Raw genomic sequence first — 16,291 nt, forward strand, 5'->3', positions numbered from 1 at the left:
CGGAAAATGTACTGTTATCCCCCCTCCAGGTCAGTCTTATGAAATCCGACTGCTGGAGAATCGGAAGCTGGGAGATTTTCAGGATCTGAACACAAAATACGTGAAGGTGAGGCTGCCGGCTGTGCCCTTCCTGGGCTCCTGAGGGTGCGCTGTCGCGGTCCCAGCACCTGGGCTTGCAGCGGGAGTGCCTGGGAGGTTTGGGGAAAGCTCCAGGGCCAGAGGTGGGCTCCTGGTCCCCGGAGTGTGGTGTCTATAGGGGCCTCGGGTGGGCCGGCAGCACTGAGAGCCAGAGGGACGTGGGCTGATGGACCGGGCGCTGGGTCGGACAGGCTCGGCTTCCAGCCTGGCTTTGCCTCTTGCCAGCCTTTTCTGAGCTTCAGTTTACTCGTCTGCGCAGAGGGGTTTGTAGATGACCCACGTGTGCAGAGCGCTTAGCAACCCTGGAGAGAAGGGCAGCACTCGTGTTCGTGCCGTCATTCGTATTGCTGGGGCTCGGGGAGGGGGGCGGGGAGGAAGCCTCCAGGCTGCTCCAGGCCTTGGAGAGCGGGAGGCTTGTCTGGCTTGGGGAGGGTCGAGGGCAGGTTCCCTGTGGGTCCCTCTCAGGACCCGCGCTCAGCTGCCCCTTACTGCCACCCCTCCCCCTCCCCCCGCCCAGAGCACCATCCGCGTGCTGTTCCACGACCGGCGGCTGCAGTACACAGAACACCAGCAGCTGGAGGGCTGGCGGTGGAGCCGGCCCGGGGACCGCATCCTGGACATCGGTGAGTCTCCCGGGCCAGGAGAGGCCGACGGAGCTCCAGGCACTTGGGGGGCCTTCCTGGGTGCCATCTGGACCCAGGCCTGTCCAGGGCATCTTGGCGCACTTTTGCCTTGTGTAAAACCCCATAGGAGCTGGTGGAGGTGACCGTGCCACCAGGCCTGCCCTCGGGAGTTCACCTTTTGCGGGGGCTGGGATGGGGTGGCACGTGGGATTTGAGGACCTGCCGTCAGGGAGCGAGAAGCAGGGAAGGCTTTGCAGAAAGATCCTGCCTTAAAGGATCATGATGAGTGATGAAGGGCAGGGTGGGCCTCACAGAGAGGGGCAGTGGAAATGGAACTGGGGGCTCAGGCGGTGGTCCACGGTCTTTTATCCACAACCCTTGGGGCCAGATGGGTTTTAGAATTCAGAAGTTGGAATGACAGTAAGGTGTGTAGACCCATAGCTTCGGGTCACACCGCCAACAGGCAATCAAGCAGAGCAATGTTCCTGCAGCAAAACAGAATGACTCTACACAATGGGGTAAAGGCGTCAAGTCAGGATTCTGCCAAGTGAGTTACGCAAAACCTAGTTTTCAGAACTTCTGGCATTTCGAATTGTGTAAGGAATTTGGACCTGTAATGAGAATCCTTCCCGAAATATTTGGGAGTGGCTGACGATTGCACTTTTGTGTGTGTATGTGCACAGATATTCCACTGTCTGTTGGTATCTTGGACCCCAGGGCCAGCCCGACCCAGCTGAATGCAGTTGAGTTTTTGTGGGACCCTTCGAAGAGAGCGTCTGCTTTCATTCAGGTGAGCGGGAGGGAGCTTGCCCTCAGTGGGGAAGCCGGAGCTCTGGGGTCCATTGGGTCGTTTCTCGAAACCATCCGTCCGGGGGGCCCTGATGGGCTCCTGCCCTCTGCTGCAGGAAAGGAGACTGAAAGGGTGGGTGAGTGTGGCTCAGAGTCACAGGGCTAGTTGGTCCCTGGGGCTGGGAAAAGGACGTGGGATGTTGTAGCATCCTGTGTGGGTTTTGCTTATCAATATGTAAGCTTTTTGCCAAATAAGTATGGCCTAGCATAAATAATTTGAAGTGAAAATTTTTTTCATAATTGTTTCTATTGTTTCTATTATTAAATTAATTATTTAATTCTCAAGCACCTGGTTGTGAACCTGGCCTTGTGTTAAACACCACAGCAGATAAAGGAGGCCAAGGGCCCAGCTGGGGCCCTGTGCTTCCGGGTTTGCCCCTGGCTCTCTTACTGTGTGTCCCTTTTTGAGCCTCTTGGTTTTCCCACCTGTCTTATAAATTAGAGAGTGAAAATAGAGCCATGACCACAAGGCCTGGTTCATAGTAATCGCTCAGTAAAAGTGAGCGATCTTTTTGCCTTGCATAATTATAATACTTGAATTGCATTTTAAAAGAATTATAATAATGTTATCGTTTACTATTACAGTAAGATGTATTGTATTATGACATGATCACAGTGTTATAGCAAGAAGTATACGTCAAGGGCCTTCTGTGTAACAGGCACTAACGAGAAATAAAGAAGTGGTCCCAGCTTCTGGCCTGGCCTGAGTAACCTGGACACCAGGCCCTTAGGGACTAAGCTGTGGTCCCTGCTCTGTGGTCTGTGGGATTTGCCAAGGGAGAGGTCTCAGGGGCAGGAGTGAGGGGGTCTGCCGGGGTCAGTGGGCCTGGAGCAACGGCAAGGACTTAGGTGGTCAGGCAGGGCCTCCAAGGTCAAGGGGCAAAGGTGAGAGGGCATGCCCTCTGTGGTTAGGGGATGGGGCGGCCAGCGGCCTGACCGAGTGGACAGCACTGGGGGAGAGCGGAGAGGTGGAGGTGGGTCTGACCGTGCGGGATGGAAACCTCCATCTGGAGAGGAGCCCGTGGACGGGGGGCGGTCCAGAGCCCATCCTCGCCTGCTTCTGGCTACCTGCCCCCCGCGTCCCCTGCAGGTGCACTGCATCAGCACAGAGTTCACCCCGAGGAAGCACGGGGGCGAGAAGGGCGTGCCCTTTCGGGTGCAGATCGATACCTTCAAGCAGAATGAGAATGGGGAGTACACGGAGCACTTGCACTCGGCCAGCTGCCAGATCAAGGTGTTCAAGGTAGGACGCCCCGCCGGCTCCACCCGCCGTCACCCGGCCCCTCGCCCTGCCTGGGACGGTGAGGCCGAAACGCGGAGGCCCAGCAGGGAGCGCGGCGTCCCCGTGGTGGCCCGGGGCTCCTGCCTGGGCTCTGATGAGCCAGCCCGCCTGCTTTCTTCCCCGCACACGGCCGGGCTCGGCTCTGCTTGACCAGAGTGCTGGGATTGGCACAGTTTTAGATTTTTGTTTTCCTCCTGAGCGCTTTGGCCACAGTTTCTGTAGTTGCCCATTAGATTCTCCTTAGAAGTCAAGTTAGGAGACCTCCCGTGTGGGTCCTGACCATGGATGTTATTTATTTATTTATTTTAATGGAAGTATGGTGGATTTACAATGTCGTGTGAGTTTCAGGTGTACAGCACAGTGATTCAGTTATACATATACATGTATCTATTCGTTTTCAAATACTTTTCCCAGTTAGGTTATTACAGAGTATTTCCCTGTGCTACACAGTAGCTCCTTGTTGGTTATCTGTTTTACATATGGTAGTGTGTATGTGTTAATCCCAGTGGAGGTTATTCCCTTGTCCCTGTGCAGTGGCCTCCTGGTACCTCCCTTCTTTTCCTTTCTCGCCTCACCCCCTGCCGTCTCCTGCCATTGCTTCTCACCTCATCTGTCTGGACAGAGTATTTCCTAAAGACGGTCCACAGTGGTGCAGCTCAGGGTGGCCCCGCGGGGAGGGAGGGTGGCCGCGGACCCCGCATCATCCATCCTCAGGGTGGGCGGGCCGGTGCCGAGCAGGACCACAGGCCCCGTCGCCAGCAGGCTGGACCTGCCCGCCGGCCAGGAGATCCCAGCAGGTGCCCCAGGACGGGGCGCGGACCAGCCCCAGTGCCTCCCCATCCTTCCTGTCTTTCACAATCAGGGGACCTGGGGACTTGCCGACAAAGCTCCGTCTGCTGGGGCTGGAGATGCCAGAGTGAGTGGCCGTAGAAATAGGGCCTCGTTCCAGAGGAAGCTGGGTCAGTGTTGATCTTCCTGAGCTCGGGAGGGATGTGGAAATAAGTGCCCACAGGTAGAACCATCAGCCTGGCGGCGGAGTGGTGACCTGGCCTGTTTCCCAACTGGCTGGAAGGCTCTGAAGCTGCCCGTGTGTGCACTCAGGCCACACAGCCGGGCGGCTGGCTTCATCCCCACTGATAGCGTCTGGCCGCCCGAGGGCTGTGGGCAAAGGGTTCTGAGGCCCTGGCCGGGCTCCGTGCCCTGGGACACCTTGGTCAGTTAGTGCTGCCACCCTGGGTGGGGAGGGAGGGATGGTGGGGGGAGCGTGAGTTTGTCTTCTCTGCCAGGGCGGTAGCACCCTCCAGAAACCCGCTGCATCATTATGAAGCTTTGAAACCGGCCTCCGAAGGAAGTTCCATTTCTGCCCCATATTTGTTTCCTCTTCCTCCTGTAAAAGAATTGCCAAAAGCTGAGTGGCTCAGCACTACACACTATCTTCTAATGCTGGAGGTCAGAAGTCTGAACCGGGCCTCACTGGGCTATTCTCGGGCGTCAGGAGGGCTGAATTCCTTTCTGGAGGCCCCAGGGGAGAATCTCCCTTCCCTTGCCCTTTCCGGCTTCTGGAGGCCTCCGCATTCCTTGGCCTGTGGCCCCTCCTCCATCCTCAGAGCTGGAGCAGGTGGAGCCCCTCTCACACGCATCGCCCTGACTCCCCTGCTCGCCCCTCCTCCACTCTTAAGCCCCTGTGATTACACTGGGCCCACCGGGATGGTCCGGGCTCGTCTTCCTATTTTAATCTCACGTTGTTGGCCATCTTAAGTCCATCTGCAACCTTGCCCCCTTCTGCCCTGTAAGGTAACATCCTCCCAGGCTCTGGGTATTAGGACGTGGCCATCTTTGGGGAGCTTTCGTCTGCCGACCCCGTCCACCGGTGCCTCTGGTCTTGGGTCTGCTCCGGGGTCCAGGGTGATTCTGGCTCACAGCTCCGAGGCTGCGCAGCGGGTGGTCTCTGCCTGTCCTGCAGTCCCACCCCCTCCCTGTCACGCAGAGACCAGGTCCAGGGTTCCACCGGCTGTCTTCTGCCCTCAGGTGGTGGGTGTGTCCAGTGTGATTCCACTGCTGTCCTAGCGCGTGCCCTGGGAATGGGCGGCGGGCCGGGCGGTAGGAGGGGGGAGCGGTCTGCACCAGGGGTGCCCAGCCCTCCCCATGGCTCCCGTGAGCTTCCCGGGGTAGGCGCTTCTGTTACCCGAAGCGGGCTCCCCAGAATGCCCGAGGTGGCCTGGCCAGCCCCCCGTTGCCAGCAGCAGTTCAGACGGGTGTGCACTGGGGCCAGGCACAGCCCAGCCGAACCGCCCATCACTCTCCCGTCTCAGGTCACCCTGGTCACTGGGAAGCCCTGGCTTCTCGGAGCCCTGCCCTGGGGCTCCATGGGGGTGTCTGGGCCGCTCCCTGCCCCGCCGGCTGCCCGCAGGCTGCCCCCTACAGGCAGGCTCGGCCACGCTTTGCCAGTAATGCTTCTGGGCCGGGAAGAAGGGCCTCCTTTCTGGGACAGGAGGACGGAGGTGAAGCAGGGAAACCAGATGACGGGGGTCCGGCTGCCGCATGCCCGGCCCTCCCACTGGACACCGGATCTGTCACTCACATCCCCGTAGGACCCCCAGCAAACCTCCCTCCCTCCAGCCTGGGCATCCCCCTGAGGGCTATTTCCTAAAATTGCCTGAGCTGGGAGTCAAAAGCTGCAGCCTGAGGAAGGTGCCCGCCAGGATGATCCCAGAGGCACCATCGAGCTTGAGGATGAACTTTCCTCCCTGACTGCCCACTGCGTGTGGTCCACTGCCTACAGAGTGAAGTGCTCAGTTCTGGGCCCTGCGGAGTCTTGATATCTGGCCCCGACCACCAGGCCCTGAACTCAGGAGGGGATAGTCCCACTGGTCAGGATGGTCCCCCTCAGCTGGGCCTGCTGGGCTGGAAGCCGGGAGCATGGCCGTAGTCCTAGGACTTGTGGGCAAGGAGGCCCCACGATGGCCAAGATGGCCTGCGAGTGTAGACTGAGCCCCGGCCACCAGCTCCTAGCTCATCCACTTCCCGTCACTCTCCACGGGGAACCCACGGAAGGCTCTCGAGGGGTCCTCTCCATTAGCAAGTGGCCACTGGTAAAGCTCTGCTCCAAGCATTTCTGCATGAGCAGCTGGGCGGACCCTGTAGAGTCCCTATAGGACCGTGTAGCAGGCTCTGAGCTCCCTCAGGGTGGGGAAGGGTTCCAAGCGGGAGGGAGGACCATGTTTCGGATGCCTGGGAGGTGAGAGAGATGCTTTCTTGTCCGTGAGATCCTGCTTGGGCTTCTGGGTGAGGTGGGGAGTGTGCTGGCCTTGGGGGGGGGGGCCACTGCTCAGCCCTGGATCTCCCCCCGACAGCTGCCTCTGCCTGCTTTGAACTCATTGGACCCCTGTGCTCTGCAATTACAGCCAAAGGGAGCTGACCGGAAGCAGAAGACTGACCGAGAGAAGATGGAGAAAAGAACGGCCCAAGAGAAGGAGAAGTACCAGCCGTCCTATGAAACCACCATCCTCTCAGAGGTGAGCCGGCCGGAGCCTTCTACCAGGGGCGGCGAGGGTTGGTTTAGATCCTTGGAAAAGTGCACATTTGGGGTGAATGCTTCTTCCGAGAGCGCCCGTTAAATCGTGGTGTGTTCCTTTGTCTGGAGCTGCTTTCATTTAAGGCCCGGTGTCCAGGGAGGTGTTTCACAAGTACCTTCTAGCCCTCTGCTGCCGTTTGCGCATTTCAAAATTAGGTTATTTTTATTTTAGTTTTTTGGAGTAGATAATATATTCATGTGGTCCAAATTCAAAAGGTATAAGAGCATCTCCATCAGAAAATATCCTTCCCAGCACTGCCTGGCCTCGGTTTCTCTCCCCGGGGCAGCAGGCGACCCCGGTTCCTTGTGTATCTGGCCCAGCGTTCTCTGCAGATGAAGCCAATTCATACACGTTTGCCCCATGCGCGCTTTTTTCCCCCGACAGTACACACACACACTGTTCTGTGGTTGGCTGTCTTTATTTCATGGCCTCTCTTGGAGTCTGTTTCCTGTCTGTTCATAAAGAGCTTTCTAGTTCTTTATCCAGCTGTGTAGCTTTCGTTGTCTGGATGGCCCCTTGGTGGACACTGGGTTATTTCCAGGCTCTTGCCATTTCACACAGGGTACTGCGAACACCTTGTGCGAGTGTAGTTCTGCACGTGGAAAGAATGTCTGCAGCATCTGTTCTCGAAGGGGGATTGCTGGGTCAGAGACTGTAAATAACTCTCGTTCTTTGCTGTTTGGGTGGATACTGGGGTACGTTTCCTCTCAGCCCTGCCGCCGACGCCAGCCTGCTCCAGCCGTCCTTCCGTCCAGGCCACCTCTGAGATGCTTCGTACCACAGGTCCCTTTTCCTCCTGTCACGGGTCACTGCTGCTGCTGCCTCTTTTACTGGGCTCTGTTTTTGATTTTAACAACTCTTTCCCGCTGTGTCCTGCCATCGGGCCAGTTAATAGGTGTTGGGTTCGTCTGCTGAATAATCTGACTTACTCAGGAGGCCCTCCGTGGATGCCTCAGGTCCAGTGCTGACCATGGTGGGGTTAAGTCTGGGTGAAGGGTGAGGCCCAGGCACCGGGTGGCTAAGAGACCGGTGTGTGTGTGTGTGTGTGTGTGTGTATGTGAGGTTGTGTGTGCGCGCGCGTGTGTGTGCGTGCACGCGTGTGTGTGTGTGAGGTTGTGTGTGCGCGCGCGTGCGTGTGTGAGGGTGTGTGTGTGCGTGTGAGGGTGTGTGTGAGTGTGTGTATGTGAGGGTGTGTGTGCGTGCGTGTGAGTGTGTGTGAGGGTGAGGGTGTGTGAGTGTGAGGGTGTGCGTGTGTGAGTGCACACGCACGTGTGAGGGTGTGCGTGTGCGCGCGTGTGTGAGAGGGTGTGTGTGAGTGCGCACACGCGCGTGTGAGAGGGTGTTTGTGTGAGTGTGTGTGTGCGCGCGCGTGTGTGTGAGGGTGTGTGTGTGTGTGTGAGGGTGTGTGTGTGAGAGAGTGTGTGTGTGTGTATGTGGGTGACAAGCCATACACAGACGAGTACATGCAGCAGGGCTGCTAATTCTGTGGTGCAGACAGCTGCGTGCTGGCTTTTCATAGGATCGAGGCTGACGGTGGCCGGAGAGCCCTGGCCCAGGGAGTCCTGCCCCCTGGCAGCAGGGCAGAGCCAGCTCTGCACGGTGTGGGGCCGGGCTCGGACCCTTAGCCCTTCCCAGGCCTGGTGTGTGCTGGTGATGCACCCCGGTGACCCTTCTCCTCCCCGCCCCTGCCTCTCCCCTGTCTCCCCTGCTGGAGGACAGGTCCCCTGGCGTGCTCCAGGCGACGTCCCAGCGCCTGTCCCAGGCCAGGTGTTGAAATCCGCACCTGGCCTGTGACCTTGGGAGCTGCCGGATCCCCTCTTGTCTGTTCATCAGCCTCCCTGCTCCCCTCCCGCCCCCAACCCGGGGCTGCGGGATTCGGCACCAACGCATTCCAGGCCTCGCTCGTAACAGAGTTAAATATTGACCCACCCTGTGGTCGGGTGGGTGATAGTAAATCTCAGGAATGCTTCCGACTGGCCGTGTCCAAAGCGGTGTCGTCACAGGGAAGGGAAGCAGTGAATGCTTGGGGCGCGGGCTGCCCCTTGCCGCCCCCAACCAGGCAGCGCCCGACGTCTCTGCTTTCCTTGGGGGATTCTCGCGTGTTCGTTTGAGCTTCCGCACAAGAAGTTCCTGGAGTTCAGGGGTCACAGCTTTCGTGTTGCTGTGTCTCCCTGGTCTGCAAGTGGGGGAGCTCCTGAAATGTAGTAAATGCGCGAAGACTTGGGTTGGAAGGGGGCTGCTCCCGGTCAGTGTGGAGGCGCCTCGTCTGTCCCCCTCAGCTGAGGCCCATCGGGAGATTCTGATACTGAGCTTCACTGGCGATTTTCTGTTGGCAGTGGTCTGTGGCCCCGTGCTCCCCGTTTCGTGCATTTGCTCCCATTTGTCTGCACCGGGAAGACCCGCCTGTGGGCAACTGGTCAGTCTTGCTTTTTTTTTTTTTTTTTTAATATTTCCTCTCTGGAAATGTCTTTCTCTCTCTTTTTTTTTTTAAATTAATTTATTTATTTATGGCTGTGTTGGATCTTCGTTTCTGTGCGAGGGCTTTCTCTAGTTGTGGCAAGCGGGGGCCACTCTTCATCGCGGTGCGCGGGCCTCTCACTATCGCGGCCTCTCTTATTGCGGAGCACAGGCTCCAGATGCGCAGGCTCAGTAATTGTGGCTCACGGGCCCAGCTGCTCCGTGGCACATGGGATCTTCCCAGACCAGGACTCGAACCCGTGTCCCCTGCATTGGCAGGCAGATTCTCAACCACTGTGCCACCAGGGAAGCCCTGTCTTGCTTTTTAGTCTCTTTTCTTGTGGACCCAGGAATCAAGGGACCGATGATGTTTCCCTCTTTGCTTTGACTCCTCGGACACTCAGACAGACACGTGTCATGCTTTGCTTGCTCTGGGGACTGTCTCTTTTCTGCCCTACCTGGTTTCTTCGGTGTGGCCTTAGCAACGTGCCCGTCCCCGAGCGCCGGGTCAGTGTGGGCTGGGTGTGGAAGGATCGTGGTTTCGCACCGAGTGGCCTGGCCGGCGCCACTGCTGCCCTGTGCTCTCTCTCTGCAGTGCTCCCCGTGGCCCGACGTGGTTTACCAGGTGAACAGTGCCTCGTCCCCAAGCTACAATGGCTCTCCGAACAGCTTCGGCCTTGGCGAAGGGTACGTGCACTCTCTCTCCCTTTGCGGTCCCTGGAGTGACCACGGGTGTGGGCTCCTTTCCTCACTTTCCCCCCTGGGTCTCTGCTCCTTTGTAGCCTGGCATCGATTTGGGTTTCAGGGCGGCTGACTGGTGTTACATTCACAGCCACTTTTAGCATCACGTGCACAGGTTTTTGTGCTTGAACACACCTCTAGAAAGGCTGTCTGCTAGGGCAGCCGAGCACCAAGCACCCTCTCCCTCCCCCGGTTAAAGTGGGCTGGGCTGCGGGGGTCCTGGGCCAGCCCCCTGAGGTAGCCTGCCTGGTGCCTCCCTGGGGAAAGCCCACCTCCTGGGCATCGAGGGCCTCAGGAGGCAGACCTCTGGACCCTGCAGCGGCTGGAGGGGCTTCCTTTCTTTGGCCGCGCCAAGCGGCCTGCAGGATTTTAGTTCCTGACCAGGGATCAAACCCGCGCCCCCTGCAGTGGAAGCGCCGAGTCCTAAGCCCTGGAGCACCAGGGAGGTCCCTGGAGGGGCTTCTTAGATCTTTCTGCACCCTTGTGCATGGTCACTAGACAATGGGACTCAGCTCAGGAGTCAGGGGTCAGGGCCGGCAGCACAGAAGCGGCCTCACTGCTGGTCACCCAGCCCTGCCAAGGCACAGGCGGTGCTGACTCTGAGGTGACAGGGCTGCAGGGACCAGCGGGCAGCTGTCCCACCTGTCCCAGGGCCGCGGCATCACTGTGACGGCTCTGCCCATCCTGTTCGTGGGGGCAGGGTGAGGCAGGGAGGTTGCCAGGCGGGTTTAACAGGTGAGGGTAGAACATGCAGAACGGAGCCCATGCTTGCTAGAGAGATAACTACTGATGGGCAAGCGAGACATGAACTTGATTTACAAGGTGAGGACCGTCCTCCTTGAGAGGGGGCACAAGGAAGGGCTGTCATATTTAGATTCAGGCAGACCTAGTCTTAAATCGGCACCTTTCTGGGGGCAAGTTTCTTAACCTCCTGCAGCTCCAGTTTCCTCACTACCGGGGGAGCATGAATTCCACGCAGGGTCAGGGGAACATGTATAAAGTCCCTGGCACCCCCTAGACCCTGATGACATGCATCTGTAGTCACCAATGACTGGTCTAGGGGTCATTCCCTCAGGGGTCTGTTTTTTTCTCATTGTGGTAAAATACACAAAACGTAAAATTTGCCATTTTAGCATTTTTAAGCGCCTAGAACAGTAATATTAAGTCCGTTCAAGTTGTACCATCGCCACTGTCCATCTGGAAGGGTCGTCTCTCAATGTGTCTTTCCCTTGACTTAAAAACCCAGGCGTTCAGGTCTCTGCCTCCCTTTGGGGAAAAACGTGAGAATGGTGTTCTCGTGGCAGATGCCAAACTGTGGGTGCTTGTTCGCTGCAGAATAATTCCCCGAGGGACTCCTCTGCCCTCTCCTGGGTGTGGCTGGCCCTTCGCTGTCCCAGCACTGAGTCCCTGTGAGGCGTGTGTCCCTGTCTGCTTGGTCAACCTGCCCTTCCCTCGGGCTGGGGCTCGGGGTGGGGACCACAGCATCTGGCCAAAACGAGCCCCGGAGCCTTAGCTGAGGGACGAGGGTGTGTAGTTAATCAGAACCCCCATCCACACCGGAGGCTTTGTTAGGGCTTTCCACGGATGGAGCAGGTCTGTGTTTTTCTCGAGGACCCATTTCATTTCCAATGAGCCCCGGAGCAGAGGGAAGTGAAGGGCGGGCCGGCGGGGAGCATCCTCAGCCGGGAAGGAGCTTCCTGGCCGCCCACCATCCCGGGAAGGCGCTTCCTGGCCGCTCACCACCTCTCTTCTTCCTTTCAGCAACAGCTCCCCAACCCACCCGGTGGAGGCCCTGCCCGTGGGCAGCGACGTAAGTGTCCGCGGCTGGGCGCTGGCTGCCTGTCCCATGCAGACCAAGCACCCCCTCAAGGCCTGTCCTCTCTGCCCGCAGCACCTGCTCCCCTCGGCCTCCATGCAGGACGCCCAGCAGTGGCTCCACCGCAACAGGTTCTCCCAGTTTTGCCGGCTCTTCGCCAGCTTCTCGGGTGAGCATCTCTGAATGGTGCTCAGAACCCGCGAGGACCTCGGAACGCTCAGCATGTGCCCTTGGCTCCCCAGGGGCCACGGTCTGTCCTGGGGACCCAGAGGCGTGTGGTCACTTGTGTGTGTTGGCCCTGGGCCGAGGGCTCGTGGGCGGTTCCTGCCCCTTGAGGTGTCCAGCCGAGCGTGGCTTTGCGGGAGGACCGTCTGGGAGCCTTTTCAAGATGCCCCTCACCCGCAGTGTGGGCTCTGCTTCGCCCAGAAGAGCCCCTTAGCCAACAGGCCAGTGCACACTCAGCAAGCCTCCCAGCCTTTTCCTCGCAAACGCTGCTCGTCGTGCTGTCTCCGGAGCCGTGACCCGGGAGATGGTGGTACAGCCACAGGCGAGAAGGCAAAGCCGCTCTTCCTTCTCTAAAGGTTTTTCAAGCCCTTGCTGGTGGTCCCATCAGACAGCAGCCCTGAGCCGGGGGCACTGGGGGACAGGGTAACAGCCCTGAACCTTGCTCCCCGGCCGTCGGTCCAGAGTGACAGGGAGTCAAGTGTTGGCCGAAACCAGAAGAGTGGCCCTCAAGGACATCTGTGGCAGCGGAAGGGAACCAGCACCCCATCCGTGGTCTTTGAGCTCAGCTTTTCTTTTTCTTTTTTTTTTTTGGCTGCGCCGCGCGCCTTGCGGGATCTTAGTTCCCCTACCAGGGATTGAACCCGGGGCCCCCGCAATGAGAGGGCCGAGTCCTAACCCTGGACGGCCAGGGAAGTCCCTGAGCTCAGCTTTTCTGAGCGTGTTCTTTGTGCTGGGGGTAGACAGTACCAGGGCAGTCAGGCAGGGACCCCGTCCTCGGGCAGCTCTGAGTCGGCGCGGAGGTGTAAACCGCCCATCTCAACACGCCGTGTCCCTTCTGGGATGCGCAGGCTTGGTGGAGGGACCTGGGCCAGCCTGGGCGGGAGGAGGGTGGAGGGGAGCCTCCCCCTTAAGCAGGGGCTGGTGTCGGCCGTGCCGAGGAGGCGTCCTTGAGCAAAGCCTGGAAAGGCAAGGGCACGAGCCAGGTGGGTGTGGGAGTTTGAGCTTTCCAAGCAGAGGGCAGGCGCAAGGTGGGGCCTGCTAGGTGTGGCTACGGAGCAGAGGGCCCCGGTGATGGGGCTGAGTGGGCCGCGCGGCAGGTGAGGTCAGAGAGGCGCCCAGGGGCCCTCTTGGAGAGTGCAAGGAGTGTGGCTTTTATTCCCCATGGAAGGGGAGCCAGTGTACCTGCAGTGTTGTACCTAAAACTGTATCTTAACTGTGGCAGGAAACGGGGGCGGATGTTGTGGCGCTAGACCACGTGGCTGTTGTGACGTTTTCCGCAGAAGGCTGATGGCATCCTTGTGCCTTGCGGAGCCGCCCTGGGCACAAGGCTCTAGGGGGCTCCTCGGGCTTCGAGGAGGGCACGCGGCCTCATCCACGTACCGGGATGCTCACGGACAGTTACTCATGATCGCCTCACACTGGGAGCACGCCCCCAGCCCATCGGCAGGGAGGGCGTACAGGAATTGTGCTTGATTCGTGCGGTGACTACTACCTGAAAGTGGGCACGAATGAGCCACAGCTCCGTGCAGCACGGATGAGCCCTTAAACGGAACTCGGAGGGAGAGCCAGACCTAGAAAAGCGCGTACTGTTCAGTTCCATTCACACAGGTGCTAAAAGCCAAGCGAAACTCCTCTGCATGTGAGAAGTGGGGAGAGCAGTTCCCCAGAGGTGAGGGTGGGGGAGGTGGGTGGCCTGTGGGATGGTGGGAATGTCCTGCCTCTTGACCTGGGCGCTGGGTGCACGGGTGCCCGGGTGCATTCAGAACGGCAGGGGAGCTGTGAGCTTTCGTCTCCAGACACGTGCACACGTAATCATACTGATAAGATATATCACTGACAGTGATGCCAATAAAAGGTCCAGAGGGAGGGCCAGGCAGCCACAGGCGGTGAGGGCTCTTGACTTCTGCAGATGCCCGTCGGTTCTGCTGACTTTGTGAAGCCAGTTGTTGAGCTTCTGACATCTCTGGGGCTGTGGTCTCCTGACGTTGTTTAGCTCTTGCTGTTTCTCCCTGTGGGACGCCTGTACCCCCTGAGGGTGAGGCTGGCTCGACCCTCCCCCGGGGTCTGCAGGTGCAGCCCTTCCCCCGCACCCCAGGTCACAGGCGGCCCCATCTACCTGCCCAGGTGCTGACCTGCTAAAGATGTCCCGCGATGATCTGGTCCAGATCTGCGGCCCTGCCGATGGGATCCGGCTCTTTAACGCCATCAAAGGCAGGTGGGTGTCGGTGCCCGCTGGGGGCACAGGGTGTGGCTGGGAGGCGCCAGGAGTGGGGTGGCAGCCCCCGCGGGGAAGTGAGATGCCGTGGCTCGCAGCCCACCCTGCCCGGGAGCCCCCTCCTCCCCTCCCTCCCTCTTCTCTGTTTGATGGGGGCCTTGGCCTCTGAGTCTCAGCCCCTTGGCCGCTTCCTCCGGTTCTCAGATGCTTGCACGGTCCTGGGCTTCGAGCTGCCTCCTGTTGCTCCTGCTGGGGGGGCAGGCGTGGACCGTGTGGTCTAAATAGGCACAACGTGGACAGCGCAGTTTTCACTGCGGGTGTGAATCCCACATCTGCCTCTTAGGCACTTGGCAACTGGGCCAAACCCTTAACCCCTGTGAGCCTCAGTTTCCTCATCTGTAGAAGGGGAGGGTGGTCCTGCCTCCATCGTAGGTGTGTGAGGATGAAATGAGCTCAGAATGAGCTGGAGAGAGCGCTTGCTCTGACTATCACCCTGGAAAACCTCCTATGTTGAGACTGGTGCCCCGGGCGGAGCCCGCTCTGGGCAGGTTGCAGGACCTGGAGGGGATCGTCCATCCCCCGTCCCCAGCAAGCCTGTGCGAAGCTGTTAAGGTCCTTCCAGACCGGGTTCTGTCCCCGACAGCTCCTCGATGAAAGGCACTCTGTACCCCCATAGCCTTCTTTCTTTCCCCCTAAGTCCCTCCTACTGCTCTTTCCACCCTGTGTTCTGGAACTTTCTGGAACAACAGAGCTTGGTTCCTCATACCTGCTGTTTATTTCCTTTCCTCCTGCCAGGAACGTGAGGCCGAAGATGACCATTTACGTCTGCCAGGAGCTGGAGCAGAGCCGCGTGCCCCTGCAGCAGAAGCGGGACGGCGGCGGGGACCCCAATCTGTGTGGTGGGTTGTGGGGTGCGCCCCCCACCCCGGGCCGGATAGAGGGCGGCAGAGTAACGGGAAGAGACACAAGAAGGGGAGGCAGCACGAGTCCACGGCCGAGGACGCCTGCCCTGATCCGCCTTGCACGCAGGAGGAGTTCTTGTTGTACTTCATCCTGGGGGCGAAATGTTCAGGGTGGACATCATCTCCCAGAACGGCTGGTCCAGGTTACTGATGCTCCACCTGGGGAAACAGGGCTGGAGAGGAGATGTGTCCCCTTAATGCCACTCAGCTACTCATGGTGGAACTGGAAGTCGGGCTTTCTGGCTCCCCGGCTGGTGACGAGTGACAGCTGGATTCCCAGGAGCGTGTCCTCCTGTGTGTTCCCCCAGCTGGACGAGACTTTCCCATTTGCTTCGGTCGCTGCACAGGGGGTCTCGGAGCGCCTCTGGGGTACATGGCTCTTTGGGGTTGGCGGTTTTCAGCGTCTTGCTTCTGAGCGTTGTGAGTGCCGAGTCTGATGAGCTGCCCGGCCCCACCCGCGGGGTCTGGACTCTGCATCGTCTGCAGAGAGAGCCCCCTGTACCTCTCTGCGGGCCCCTCCAGATCAGCAAGGATGCCCAAGACCCTGGGCTAAGGGCGTTCCATTTTCTTCCCCTAGCAGGAACTGCTCATGGTTCGCTGTGGGGGAAACTGAGGCACAGCGGCTGCTCCGAGATGCCAGTGCTGTGAGTGGCAGAGCCAGGATCCAAATCTCCGGGGCCTGGCAGCTGGCGTCCGGGCCTCAGGACATTTCTGCGAATGTCCAGGTCCTCCCGCCGCGGTCAGTCTGTGAAGGACAGAGCTCGAGTCTCGTGGTTTCCTGCACACGTGGCGAGGGCAGGCGCCCAGCCCACACCCCCAGCCTCAGAGGTGTGGAGAGTGCCGAGGTCTGGCTTCTAGCGGTGGCAGTGCTGGGATTTGAACCTAGGCTGGCCCGCTCGAGGGCCTCTCGTTTCCCCACGCGGCCCCCGATGAGAGGAGTTCTGAGCAGTGGGTGACTGACCGTCCGCTGGCTCTGAGCAGTGCTGGTCCCCCCCACGTTCCTCCAGGGACAGGGAAGGCCAGAGACGAAAGGTTACAGCCAGAGGGCCGCACTGCAATCCTTCTGGCTCTTTTCTGCCAGCAGTCCAAGAGTAAAATAAGAAAAAGTAGAACTGGCTCTGAAAAGTTGAGGGGAAAAGTTCAAGGAGAATTCTGTTATAAAAAGGAATCTTACGACAGAGGCCTGGGATTCTTCCCTGGCGTTAGTTTGGGAAGGAAGGTTACACAGCGACCGCATTCTCTGAACAGGGTCTGGGTGCGGGTCATCCTATTTGAAATCCTGGGAAGGCGAGTCTCTTGTGTGGCTGGAACCCCATGGCCTCTGCCACCCCTTCAAAGGGAGCCACCGTGTGTGCGTGCGTGCGTGCGTGTGTGTGCGTGTGTGCGCACGTGCTTTTAGCATACCAGG

At 59.1% G+C, this 16,291-nt stretch overlaps 1 protein-coding gene across 2 annotated transcripts in view; it reads left to right on the forward strand.

Moving 5' to 3' along the window:
* TFCP2L1 (transcription factor CP2 like 1) overlaps positions 1–16,291 on the forward strand; it is a 62,328-nt gene that overhangs the window by 35,443 nt on the left and 10,594 nt on the right. For both annotated transcript variants that reach the window (XM_082465910.1, XM_082465911.1), the window contains 10 exons: positions 30–106; positions 656–761; positions 1,445–1,551; positions 2,701–2,853; positions 6,297–6,407; positions 9,520–9,611; positions 11,427–11,475; positions 11,557–11,650; positions 13,831–13,921; positions 14,717–14,820. In XM_082465910.1, coding sequence (XP_082322036.1) covers positions 30–106; positions 656–761; positions 1,445–1,551; positions 2,701–2,853; positions 6,297–6,407; positions 9,520–9,611; positions 11,427–11,475; positions 11,557–11,650; positions 13,831–13,921; positions 14,717–14,820 — 984 coding nt within the window. The remainder of the gene's footprint in view (positions 1–29; positions 107–655; positions 762–1,444; positions 1,552–2,700; positions 2,854–6,296; positions 6,408–9,519; positions 9,612–11,426; positions 11,476–11,556; positions 11,651–13,830; positions 13,922–14,716; positions 14,821–16,291) is intronic.

Source organism: Balaenoptera physalus (assembly GCF_965194825.1).
Source record: "Balaenoptera physalus genome assembly, chromosome: 6".
Lineage (NCBI taxonomy): Eukaryota > Metazoa > Chordata > Mammalia > Artiodactyla > Balaenopteridae > Balaenoptera > Balaenoptera physalus.